Genomic DNA, 12762 nt, shown 5'->3' with positions numbered 1-12762 from the left:
AATTGCACAAAGACCATAGTGACAGAGAACCTTTTCCAAGAAACCAGCAAAGTGATATTGCTAGGAATAATCCATACAATAATAATTCAACAACATGAAGTAAAATCAACCAATTTACTAACGACAGAAGGAGTCTACTTCAACAAGAAAACATCCGAAGACATTTCAATACCAAAAAGAGTACCCATAAAACTACTACCGAATAACCAGATAAAAATTGAGAAGTTAACGATTCCAAATACTCATGGTCAAATTCAACCACTCGAAACAATTTGAGCACCACTTCAACTGTTATATTTTTCTTTGTTTTAGCATTTTTAGCAATATTCCTAACTAAAAAACGAAGAAGAATTACCCAAATTCTATTTGGTACGAAACTTCATCCTGCCCAAATTCAAATTCTGAATGAATTAATTGCAGAAGTTACTAGGACTTCGAGGACGAAGTCCGAACCAAAGGAGGGAGGAGAAATGTGATAGAAGCTCCCCGACTATCTAGAGTCAGCAAATTCCGAAGACCAGAGGCTGTAAAGAAGGAAGGAAGAAGCCGACAATTATTATTATTAGTTCTTATTTAGTCGTAGTAAATATTTCTGTAAATTGTAATTTAATTTTGAAAATAAAATATTTTTTTTTTTTGAGTAGAAGTTCAAGTGCTTGTGACATATTATATATATATATATATATATATATATATATATATATATATATATATATATATATATATATATTAAAATAGACAAATATAATCAGAGGGGCGAGTTAAGAAGAAGAATAAGACTTGCTTGGGCAGAATTCGGAAAATGTTATTGTACTAAACATTTTAGTACCTATTTCAGCATGTTGAGACCTTGTGTTATTTCACATCAAAATCACAGAAAATCTAGGAAATCAAACGTAAATAAAGTAACCAATAGGATCTTTTTTATTGCTGATTTAGATATATAAAAAATAGAGAAGTGAAAGAAAATAAGACTTACTTGCACGCCTATGGTTCTAGCCAACTTGGAAGCACTCAGTTTTTCTATCATATTCGTAGCAACCTGCAGTTGCCACTGAAAGTTGCACTGGACCTGTGACGACGAAGACCACGGAAGCGCAAATGACGAGAGAAGTTGCCTCAATCGATCCATTAATGTAGATACAATCGAAAACGACGAAGAATGATTCAAATCTATGTTGTAGGCGGCACTAACGATTTGTCGAACTGCGTCAGAAGCAGAAAGGTTGTGTTCTTGTTCGTGACAGCTTTTTTCTAGGTTTTCTAAACACCTTTGGAGAGTTCCAGTGAAGCTTTCTTGCAGACAACCTACTGACTGAACAATTTGAGTGGCCACTGAGGTATTTAACCTCTTTAGAACAAGTTGTTGGATCTCCATTGTCGCTGTTTTGGAGGTACGCTGATGGCCAATGTCTATAAAACAAATTACATAATCATTCATATTAAATATTTATTCAAAAAAAATATAGAGATGACCAAAATGGATGCTGGAGTCTATAAAGCAACTACAGTCTAAACATCAACAATAAAAATCTATTAAGAACGATAGAGCATATGAGAAATTATTACGAGAGTAATCCTTAGGCATAATATAAGAGAGCAGAGGAGAGGCATACACACAAATTAGGTAGTGGAGTACAGAATGTAGTACCTGACGCCAGAATAGAAACAGGCAAGCCGAGCTAAGACTCAGAAATCAAACACACATGACTTTTATTCGAATTCTTTAGTTATTCGTATCACTTCCTATTTGTTTCTTGCTACTATTACTATATCATCAGCGAACGCCAGGTATTTATGCTTTTTATGATATAGTACGTAAATCTTTCAGGTGGACATAAGTAATATACATTGAGGTAAGCGTGGCAACTGCGCTTTATTTATAAGTTATTGCAATGCAGTTAAAAACCTTTGAAAAATTCTATTGCTATACCCACCGAAATAGAAAAAGTATTATTCTAAAAAATAGTTAAACACAAATAAATAATTAATTTCAAGAAATTTAAAAACTATCGGATCAGTGACATTTTATTAATAAATTTGACCTTTACTAATGTATAAAACTAGAGGTGGGAAATCAAACTTGGAAACTGACTAAAACATGAAAACATAAATGAGGGGGAATGGTGCAGAAACACCATAAAAGAAGCAGCTGAATAATTACTAGGCATGGAAGGTAACCAAAGAAAAACAAGAACGAATGACTGTTGACGAAAAATGTCAGATTATAACAGTAAAAAAAAACAGAGCATATTTACAGGGGCACCGAACCCAACAAACAGAGGTGAAATATAAATAACTACGTAAGGAAGAAAAGAAAACCCACCGCAGAAAATAGAGAGAAAATATTAACAAAGAACTTCAAGAACTAAAAGATCTAAGTAAGCAATCGAGACGAGAAAATTTTACCAAAAACTGAACAGATGCAAAAACGGATTTAAACAAAAGAAGTGAAGAGATAGGGCAGTAATATATTGACAAAACAGCAAGATGGAATTCCTGAATGCGACCAAAAATGTTTTAAATTATCTTGATATATCAGATGTTCGTTTGTAATATTCCATTTAAGGTTTTTTTTATGAAAATATTGCTGTTAATTATGTGTTCTTAATATGCCATACCCTAAATAAAAAATAAATTCTCCGCTACTGATACGCTTCTTGGTAAAACTCATAGGGACAGCTAAATTATGCGACATTTTAAGAGATCATGAGTATGACTCATTTTATTATTTCTTTGCGAGTATAATAAAACACGAGAGTCAGATGATATTGAAAAGGCATGGACAAGAATAAGAGTCAAAAAAAGTTGACAAGAGACTTACTTGGATTGTTGAAACCTTCCAGCACTTCTGCGACGTTAGATTTCATATCCAGAAGCGTCCTGTTTATGATAGCTGTTAGCTGTTCTTGCTGCTCACATGCTAGATTCATTAGAGCGTCGTACAGTTGCAGCTCAATCTTTTGGGCATACTCGATGCGTTTGGGAGTTATTTGAATTTCGCGTGCCATATCAAATGCTCGCAGAATGAACTGTCGTAAACATTTGGTATGTATCTGAAACAAAAATGTCTTGGTTTACCGTAAAAATTTAAATTCATCGAAAGATAATAAAAGTACTAAAAATCACATATAAGAAAATCACCGGGAAAATGCAAATAAACGAAAAAAGATCGTTACTATTTATCATAAAGAGAGGTAAAAAGCACGCGAATAACCTCGACATAGTACTATTTATATTGATGATGGATAGAACAATAAAAGGTGTGAAAATAAAATCACCTAAAAACTATATTAGCCATTAGGTCTTATTGACACTGCAATTGAATTGATTATTGTATGTACGAGTAGATGATTTTGTCTACACTTTGTATACTATAACAATTTTCAATTATATGTAGGTGACGTGACTTGTCTACAAATTGAACTGAAAGCTAACGACAACAATGTTAAATGTCCGAAGTAAATTCTTACCGACACTTACTGGGTTTATTTTTATTGTGTATGCTTCGCCAATGTGGATAAGTGAAAAGTAAGATGGTTCCATAAAATTTGCCCCTGTAGCAATATATGTACCTTCTGCATACCGGTGCGATTCATGAGCGAATAGCTAAACAAGTTCGTTTACGTCCTTGGAAAAAGTAGGAATGAGAGAAATAGTTTATTCGTTCGGTTTCTTTATCATCAAGCGTCCATATCTGCATAGGCGTGGTGTGTTCTGTTTCTTGTATGCACTACTATTAACTCTTTCGTTTTTGAGAATAAAGCGCCAACCCTCGAATCCATTAGAACAAAGGTAATGAAGCATGATCTCATTCCAAAAATGAGGAAAGAGACGTTAAGGATAATATTAAATGAAGATTTAAAATTTATATATGGCAAACGATCCCGTAAATTTGTCTTATTAGAAAGAGAAGATTTAGTCTCATGGCGACGAAGATTTCTTGGCTCTATTAGAGAGGTTCGTTCAGAGGATCTGGCAAGATACTATTGTAACGAGTTATCGTCAAGCATTTATGGACAGTTTATCAAAAGGGTTACGAGGACCAACGGGTAAAGAGCAACGACTTACTGCCGCCCATCTAGGTAATGAGAGTGGCTTTTTAGACGATAGTGCACAATTTTTTTTAACGGGGGATTATCACGAAGACATGGACGCCCAACGCTTTGAAAAATGGTTTGAATCCCGTCTTTCCCGATAGTGATGGATAACGTTTCTTATTACAGCCGATTAGTAGAACATCTGCCAACTATGGCCACCATAAAATCAGACATGCAGAGTTGGTTAGGACAAAAAGGAATTCCATTTTCCGAGGACATGGTTAAGGCTGAGCTTATAAGTGTCATTAGACAGCATCGTGACAAATATCGTCAGCATGTTGTAGATACAATGGCTCGTGCTAAAAGCATCACCATTCCTCCTTACCATTTCGAGTTAAACCCGATAGAATTAATCTGAGCTCAAGTAAAGGGTTACGTAGCTTGTGAAAACGTGACATATAAAATTTCTGATGTCCAACGTTTGTTATAACTCGCAATAGAACGGATACGGAAAGAAGATTGGGCTAATGTCGTAGCCCATGTGATCAAGGAAGAAGAGAAAATGTGGAGATTGGAAAAGACGGGATGGTAGACACTGTTTTCGACAAAATAATAATAGACTTAAGTGTGATGGGAATGCCTCTTCGGACGAGTCGCTGGATTCCGAAACTTAGTAAGCATAACTATGTATTTCTTTGCTTTGTAGTTCTCCTTCTATATAAATGGAATAAAATAATTATTTTGCAAAGTTTTCTGTTTTTTGAAGTAGACTAACTTTATTTTGTTAGACAACTAACTATAAGATATCTGTCAAAACACACATGTTAATTTAATAATTATATCGGTCTTAGATTTAATTTTTACGTAATTACTTATAGGTTTAAATAAATATTAAATAAATAAAATGTTATTTTGGTAGGCCTCTGCAAAGTTGACAAGGGGAATATCGGTTGGTCGCTTTGAGTGCCATGTTGCCAATGTTTCACCTTCAATTGAAAATTGTTATAGTATAGTCTTTAATCGAATACGTTGAGGAGGGGAGAGCTGTTTGTCGCAAATTAGTCATTTAGAATTATATCTGTATTTTTAATTTACTAATTTCCATAGATTCTATCTAATAAAAATAGCTTAAGGCTGTTATTTTGGATATGGAAAATTTGAAATTGTTTATTAAAAGAATCATTATGATCTAGAAGGCGAAGTGCATACGCAGAATGGCCTAGGTTATAAAGGGCAACCTCAGGAGCAATCCCCAGTTCATTCAACAAAAAATTTTTGGTTATTGTTTATTTATGAGCGTTTATAGGTGCAAAATACGTATTTTTTGAGTTTTTTTCATTTTTTGCCTAAAGTAAGTGTTGTAATGGGTAAAGTAAGTTTTTTTCATTTGTGAGTTGTAATGGGCAATTTCTGTATAGATTATGAAAATACTCTAAAAGACCTTCAATTTGAGCCGGTATACCTTCAATTTAATTTATTTGTTATTGCGAAAATGACGAATGAAGGTCAAAATTAAAAAACGTAATATTTATTGCAAAATTGCTTTTTTATTTATTTCAAATGTATGACATTCAAGCCTATAAAATTACGAATCGAATGAGCCGCAGTAGGTCTAGATCACTTAATTTGTTGGTGAGATTCGTTAATTAGTTTATCCCACGACCTTCAACTTTGAATGCTCATAGGATTGCCAAAAAAAATGGTAGAGGGCTAATTCTTGTTTCATTCTCTTCCTAAAGCCGTAAATTTCCATAATCCACTGGAAAATAATGAAAAACAAATTTTTAACCCATTAAAAACAATTATTTATGAAGTTGTAAAATTGCAGTTATAAACATTTAGAGCTACAGCGCCCCCTATGTACCCTACAAATTTCTAATTTGCAGATTATTGTAGCTAGCTTCGAAACGAAGATTTAAAAAAAAAAGAGTTTTCTACAATCAATAGGAGCCGAGTTAGCATATTTTTTTTTAAATCACAGAGGCTTTATTAATAACAATTAAGAAACGAATCTGGCGTCATTTACTACTTAAAAACCTATATTTTCAAGTATTTGTATTCTCCTTAAATTAAAACCATTATTTATTGTTAAAAATGACGAATAAAGTTTACCTTTTTTCAATGTAGCACCGAAACCGCATGTGGCAAACATTACGGATGCAGTAAGCACAGCATAAAATGTACGAGAATGTGCGAAAATTGTAATGGAGAGAGTTGCGAAAACTGTCATACTGCTGAATATGAACTAGATGACGCAGAAAAAGAATGGGTGAGTGAGATGGATCTTTTGGATGAATTGTTATATGATTCTGAGGAAATTGTACAACCTACTAAAAAAAGGAAAATAAATAAAAACTAAGCATATTTCTGATTTTATAAATATTGAATCTCATTTTAAAACCATATAAATAAATTACAATTATTTTACTGTTTATATCTTCGTTTTACTAATTTATTCCTTCTATCAAAGTAATTTGCAATTTAAGATATACGTATATATGATTATTGTATATGGTTTATTGTATATGAAACGTATATGGTTTATTTTAATTTATTAACCCAATTATTTAATTTCTCATGAAATTGTACCAAAAATCTAGTTTGACCAAAAGTTTTTAAAATCAATTTCTTGAGTTTTTTTTGGAAAATAGATTGTTTTTAAATAGAAATTTTAATCATTTGAACTTTACTTTAACAGAATTTTTCATTATATTTTAGAATATTAATTTTTTTTAGAAATGGGGGTGTTTCATGGAGATGTTCTCAATAATAATTTGGTAGTAGATTACGTTTAATAGTATTGTAAAAGTAAAAGAATTAAAAAAAAAATTGAATAATAAAAAAAAATTGTTAGGGCGGTTGGGGGTGATTTTTTAAGGGTAAAAGTATTCCAGATGTTATTATTTCGAAGAGCTACCCCAGATTAAAAAAATCATCGAAATCGGTTCATTTTTCATCGAGATATTGCAAATTTTTCCGAGCGTCGCCAGATTCGTTTCTTAATTTGTTTTCATTATTTTTCAGTGGAATATGAAAATTTACGGCTTTATGAAGAGAATGAAACAAGTATTAGCCCTCTACCATTTTTTTTTTTTTTTTTTGGCAATCCTATGAGCATTCAAAGCTGAAGGTCGTGGGAAAAACTAATTAACGTATCTCAGCAACAAATTAAGCGATCTAGGCCTACTACGGCTCATTCGATTCGTAATTTTATAGGCTTGAATGTAATATATTTGAAATAAAAAAAAGCAATGTTGCGATAAATATTACGTTTTTTAATTTTGACCTTCATTCGTCATTTTTGCAATAACAAATAAATTAAATTGAACGTATACCGACTCAAATTGAAGGTCTTTTAGAGTACTTTCATAATCTATACAGAAATTGCCCATTACAACTCACAAATGAAAAAAACTCAAAAAATACGTATTTTGCACCTATAAACGCTCATAAATAAAAAATAACCAAGAATTTTTTGTTGAATTAACTGGGGGATTGCTCCTGAGGTTGCCCTTTATAACCTAGGCCACATTACATAAATTCCTGGATTGCAGTGTAAAATCACCCTTTTTTCCCCCACAGCCTGGGCTATCAGTTGTTATCAATCCTATCATTAATACAAAATTAACGGATAATTAATAAAAGAAAATACGATAAGGAAACATACGGGGTCACTTGCTTCTCGTCTAGGGGCCATTAAGACATTTTAAGTAGATAAACAAAACGGAAAATGGATAAAGTGTTGCAAAAGTGATAATATTTAGGATAAACGAAAGATGCAAATCTAAACTTGAAACCCACACGATCATGAAAAGTTTCATGCTCGCGTACAAATCTTATAGAATCGTACATGTGTCTGACAAGAAATCTATAATGGTATTGTATATTTGTTGTGACTGGATATTGAATGGTGCATACATATTATATTTAATTAAATTTTTGTAGAGAGAGTTTGAATGCTGTTGAAACTTGGGACACTCAAAAAAGATGTGATCAAGATCACCCAGTTTACCGCAATGTTTGCAATTATGGTCTTCAATCACATTTATTTTGAATAAATGATTTGGGTAACACACATGTCCAAAACGTAGTCGATTTATGGTGGTTATATATTTACGTGGAGCTTTAAAACTCTTAAAAATGGGAACTAAAAACAAAAAAAAAATTTTGGTTTAACTCAAAGATAATATATTTAAAAAAAAACATATTCGTATCTAAGAAAGGAGCTCAGAATTTTTTTTTGAAAATATGCATTTTTAGCCTTCTAATCTGTACTAGTATCTTAAATAGTCCAAATTCATTTTAATTGCACATCGAAATTACCGTTGCGCACTAGTTGAGTTTAAGACATAAACATAATTGAGACAGTTAAAATTTATTTTTACGGAACAAAGATGAATATTTTTAAATCAAAATAAGTCCAATACATATGGATTTCAACCTACCTTAGTATGCCGGTGCATAAAAAATGGTGTAGCCTATCCATGCGGTCAGGAAATCTCCTTTTAAAGTAAAATTCGGCAAGTTATCCAATAAAGTACTCTTCATGCACAACCTCTCAATATTATTGGCGTGAGGGCCAGTATCCGGATCGACAAAGTGCTTTGAATGATTCACAGTTTGATGTTTAAATCTTTCATGGTCCAAACAATTATTAGATTTCAAACAATCACTATAAATATTTGTCCCTGGAAGAATCCATTCGTGAATTATTTCGAGCAAATTGTCGGCATCTCTCCTTTCGACAGGAATAACGAAAAAGTTCCCAATGTTTAGTCCCAAATATCCATTGACCGGTGTACAGACGCCCTTTATTGTATTTCCTTCCACCGAATCGCCTCATCTATCTCTACGAAGGTGCCCGGGCCTCATGTTTTGTAAAGTTGTTTTTAGCGAAACTGATAAACACTTATCTGCAATGACTATACAGTTAACCATCGTAGCTGGAGATATCCCCAAATCACTGTGCACAAGAAATTGCTGTAGAGACTTCAAATGCAACAAAGCGGACACCAGCAGAAAAATGTTGTCTAACGGCGATCTAGCATGTTCAAAAACGTACCTTTTCTTGCCGATATACAAAATTCACACTTTTTCTTCATTAAGACTTTTTATTGCATCTAAAAGCCATTTTTGCCACAATTTCCACATTGGCATATTATCACCCCGTGGTTGAAATAAAACTGCATTAATTTTTGTTCATTGTTAGCCACGAAACCACTTTCTAAAATGTCCACGTTGCAACCCGTACACGCCATTTTTTTTAACACGTCTAACTGCACTTTACTCAACGACGACTTGGGAAGAAATGCGACTCTGCGCATCCCCTAATTAAGGGTTGAAAAAATTGTGGTTGAGTTTAGATGTTAGCAGAAATATTTCTATATCATATTATTTTTTAGACATGTATTTACGCACAAATCTAGAAACATGTTAAAAATCAAGAATTTTCATTAGTTTTAAGTTCAAAATTAAAATAATTCCATAAAGCAAGTTTCGCAGACATATTGCCTACGTATTAATAAAAAAATATCCGTATTTCCTTATTTATGATTGTTTGATTATTTATACGGCAACAGCGCAAAGAGCAAATTGAAGTTAGCTACAAAACCATAATTGTATTACATATTATAATGAAAATGAAATATAACCCTAGTAGCTGATATTCGTTCCGTACAGGCATGGGAGTACCGGTACGGAACGAATACCTATATACGTTAAGCTTTGCAGACGATCAAGTAGTGATTGCACAAGACCAAGACGACCTCAGCTACATGATGAAGAAACTACAAGAAGAATATACCAAGGCTGGCCTAGATATTAACCTTGCGAAAACAGAGTACCTATCTACAAGTGAAGAAGACATAGAAGATCTACAGATTGATGACAACGTAACAATCAAAGGAAAGGATAAATTCAAATACTTGGGGTTTATAATCAAGAAAAAGATACACAAAGATTAGGACAAACAAGAACAGCAATCCGACAACTTAACTCAGTATGGTGGGATAGACACCTAAATATGAAGACAAAAACACAGATTTATAAAACATTAGTGCGAAGTATTATGACATATGGCGCTGAAAATTGGATCATAAACAAGAAAAACAGCAGTAAGATAGTAGCAACAGAGATGGAATGCCTGCGAAGATGCTGCAGAGTAACAACAATGGATAGGAGAAGTAATGACGAAATAAAGCAAAGAACATCAATAGAAACAGACATACTAACACATATAGAACAAAAAAGACTAAAGTGGTATGGACATGTAAGAAGAACTAGCGACAGCAGATGGATAAAGAGAATAATCGAATGGAGCCCCATAGGAAGGAGGAAAAGAGGACGACCCCGAAAACCCTGGAGGAACGAAGTAGACGACGCCATGAGTAAGAGAGGCCTAAACGATGGAGAATAGGACTACAGAGAGAGATGGAAACGGTTGAGCGAGGGAAGGCAGTGAATACTGTAGAATCCCTGAATATATATATATATATATATATATATATATATATATATATATATATATATACCTATATATATAGCTTTTTTTTAAATCCCTAACCTAACCCAACGAAACCACTTGGAGTGACTCCAAAAATATATGGTAGCCGTCCTCCATATAGCTGATATAGGGTTTCAGACCCCTGGAATAGGTATCATGAGTGAATGAAAATGGAGAAAAAAACAGAATAGAAGGGGATATAGAGTCTCGAGAAAAAGCGTTATTGAAAAAATCCAAAGAAGTATTAAATATTATAGTTGATCTACATTCTCAGGTGTAAACTTGGTCAAAAAATATTGTATACAGAGTCGTCCTAAAATGGTGCTTAAACTAAAAGCAAGATAAACACTATGTACTCATATTCTACCAATTTATCAACGTAAAATGATCTTGCGAATAAATTGTGAAATTATTTCAAGAAATGGCATACGTGTTATTTCAAAGAATTATAAGTTATCATTTCACATGAAACAAATGCTATCAACATTCCAATCTTCTTACTTACAATTTATATAATATTATTATTATTTTTATTACATTCGATGTACTAAAACACTAACAAGTGCGTCATTGATAGGATTCCTTTAAAATAAAATCAAATGCATTCATATAATTCGTCCGAATTTAGTCTTGGTTCCCATGATAATAAATAATTTCAATTTAACGGTACTTGATTTTTTATTGTTGATTTGATTTGATTATCGTAGCAAAATTATATTCCCAAAACTATATTAGGAGTAAATGAACTAAAATAAACTATGACTACAAAAGAAAAGAAAATCTAAAAATTATCAAAAAAACTCATAGAAATATTATAAAAAAAAACAAAACCTTAAGATATATATAATTTTGATCATACTAATGTTGTCTGTGACATACCCTGCGCAGAGTGTAACTTCTGCTACATTGGCCAGATCAGCCGCTCTCTTCAAGGTCGTTTAATTTCTCTTAAAAGCGACATTAGGATTTTCAAACCTTCTTGTGCCTTGGCACAACATGCCATCTCAACCAAACATCAAATCGACTTCACAAACGTCAAAATACTGCCCAAACAACAAAATTATCAGAAGAGATCCCTCCTAGAAATGTGTCATATTCTTAAACATCCTTCTTCTTCTGGTGCTACTCCTATCGGAGATTGGAAATCATCAAGGCTATCCTGACCTTGTTTACACCTGACCTAAAGAGTTCATTAGTGGTACAACCAAACCACTCTCTCAAATTACGCAGCCATGACATTCTTCTACGGCCTGGATTCCGTTTTCCTTCTATTTTTCCTTGCATTATATTTTAAAGTAATGCGTATTTATGTCCTCTCATCACGTGACCCAAATATTCGAGTTTTCTTCGTTTGATCCTTGACAAAATTTCTCGGTCTTTTACTATCCTTCGCAATACTTCAAAATGTGTAACTCTTTCAACCCAACTTATCTTCAGCATTCGACGGTAGCACCACATCTCGAAACTTTCAATATTTTTTATATTGTTCTGCTTGAGAGTCCAGGCCTCTACACCGTATAATAGCGTGTTAAATACGTAGCGCCTTAGCATTCTTAATCGGAGAGGGATGCTTATATCTCTGTTGCAGAAGAATTTCCTCATCTTTATGAAAGTGACCCTGGCAATTTCGATACGTCTTTTTATTTCATTGTTTTGGTCTCCAGTTTCGTTTATTGAAGTACCCAAGTATTTGTAACTTGATACTTTTTCAATTTGAATGCCGTTTATACTAATATGTGTTGGTTGTGTCATGTTCTTACTGAAGACCATATACTTAGTTTTTTTGATTTTGATACTTACGCCATAATTGTTGCAGGCAATATTTATATTTGTAAGTAGTCGTTGTAATTCTTCTACTGTTCTTGCAACTAGTACAGTGTTAACACAACTTAAACATCCAACAGCTCTTAATAAACGAACTGACATCGATAATTCGAGGCAGATTTATCACTCTCTCATCTTACACAATAAATAACAATCATACCAAACTCTATATCCGAGCCCAACAAATAGTCTAATATATTCCGCCATCCACAACCTCCCTTCGAAAAAATTATTCCACAAATCCAGTATATTTTTTTTACCAATTCCTTTTCAACAATTCGCACAGTGAAGGTACAACCACCCACAAAGAAATAAAATAAACACATGTGCTGATGCTCCTATTTTCTATACAAGCAACACGCAGTGTCTTTTTGGTTGTCTTTGGTGTTTGACTTT

At 33.1% G+C, this 12762-nt stretch overlaps 1 protein-coding gene across 1 annotated transcript in view; it reads right to left on the bottom strand.

Moving 5' to 3' along the window:
• LOC140452251 (dual serine/threonine and tyrosine protein kinase-like) overlaps positions 1 to 12762 on the bottom strand; it is a 115726-nt gene that overhangs the window by 13369 nt on the left and 89595 nt on the right. Inside the window, exons 6-7 of the mRNA XM_072546390.1 lie at positions 2825 to 3056; positions 980 to 1413 (exon numbers count right to left, since the gene is read on the bottom strand). Coding sequence (XP_072402491.1) covers positions 980 to 1413; positions 2825 to 3056 — 666 coding nt within the window. The remainder of the gene's footprint in view (positions 1 to 979; positions 1414 to 2824; positions 3057 to 12762) is intronic.

This window comes from Diabrotica undecimpunctata, chromosome 10 (genome assembly GCF_040954645.1).
Source record: "Diabrotica undecimpunctata isolate CICGRU chromosome 10, icDiaUnde3, whole genome shotgun sequence".
Taxonomy (NCBI): Eukaryota; Metazoa; Arthropoda; class Insecta; order Coleoptera; family Chrysomelidae; genus Diabrotica; species Diabrotica undecimpunctata.
This window is presented reverse-complemented; position numbering and strand designations above follow the sequence as displayed.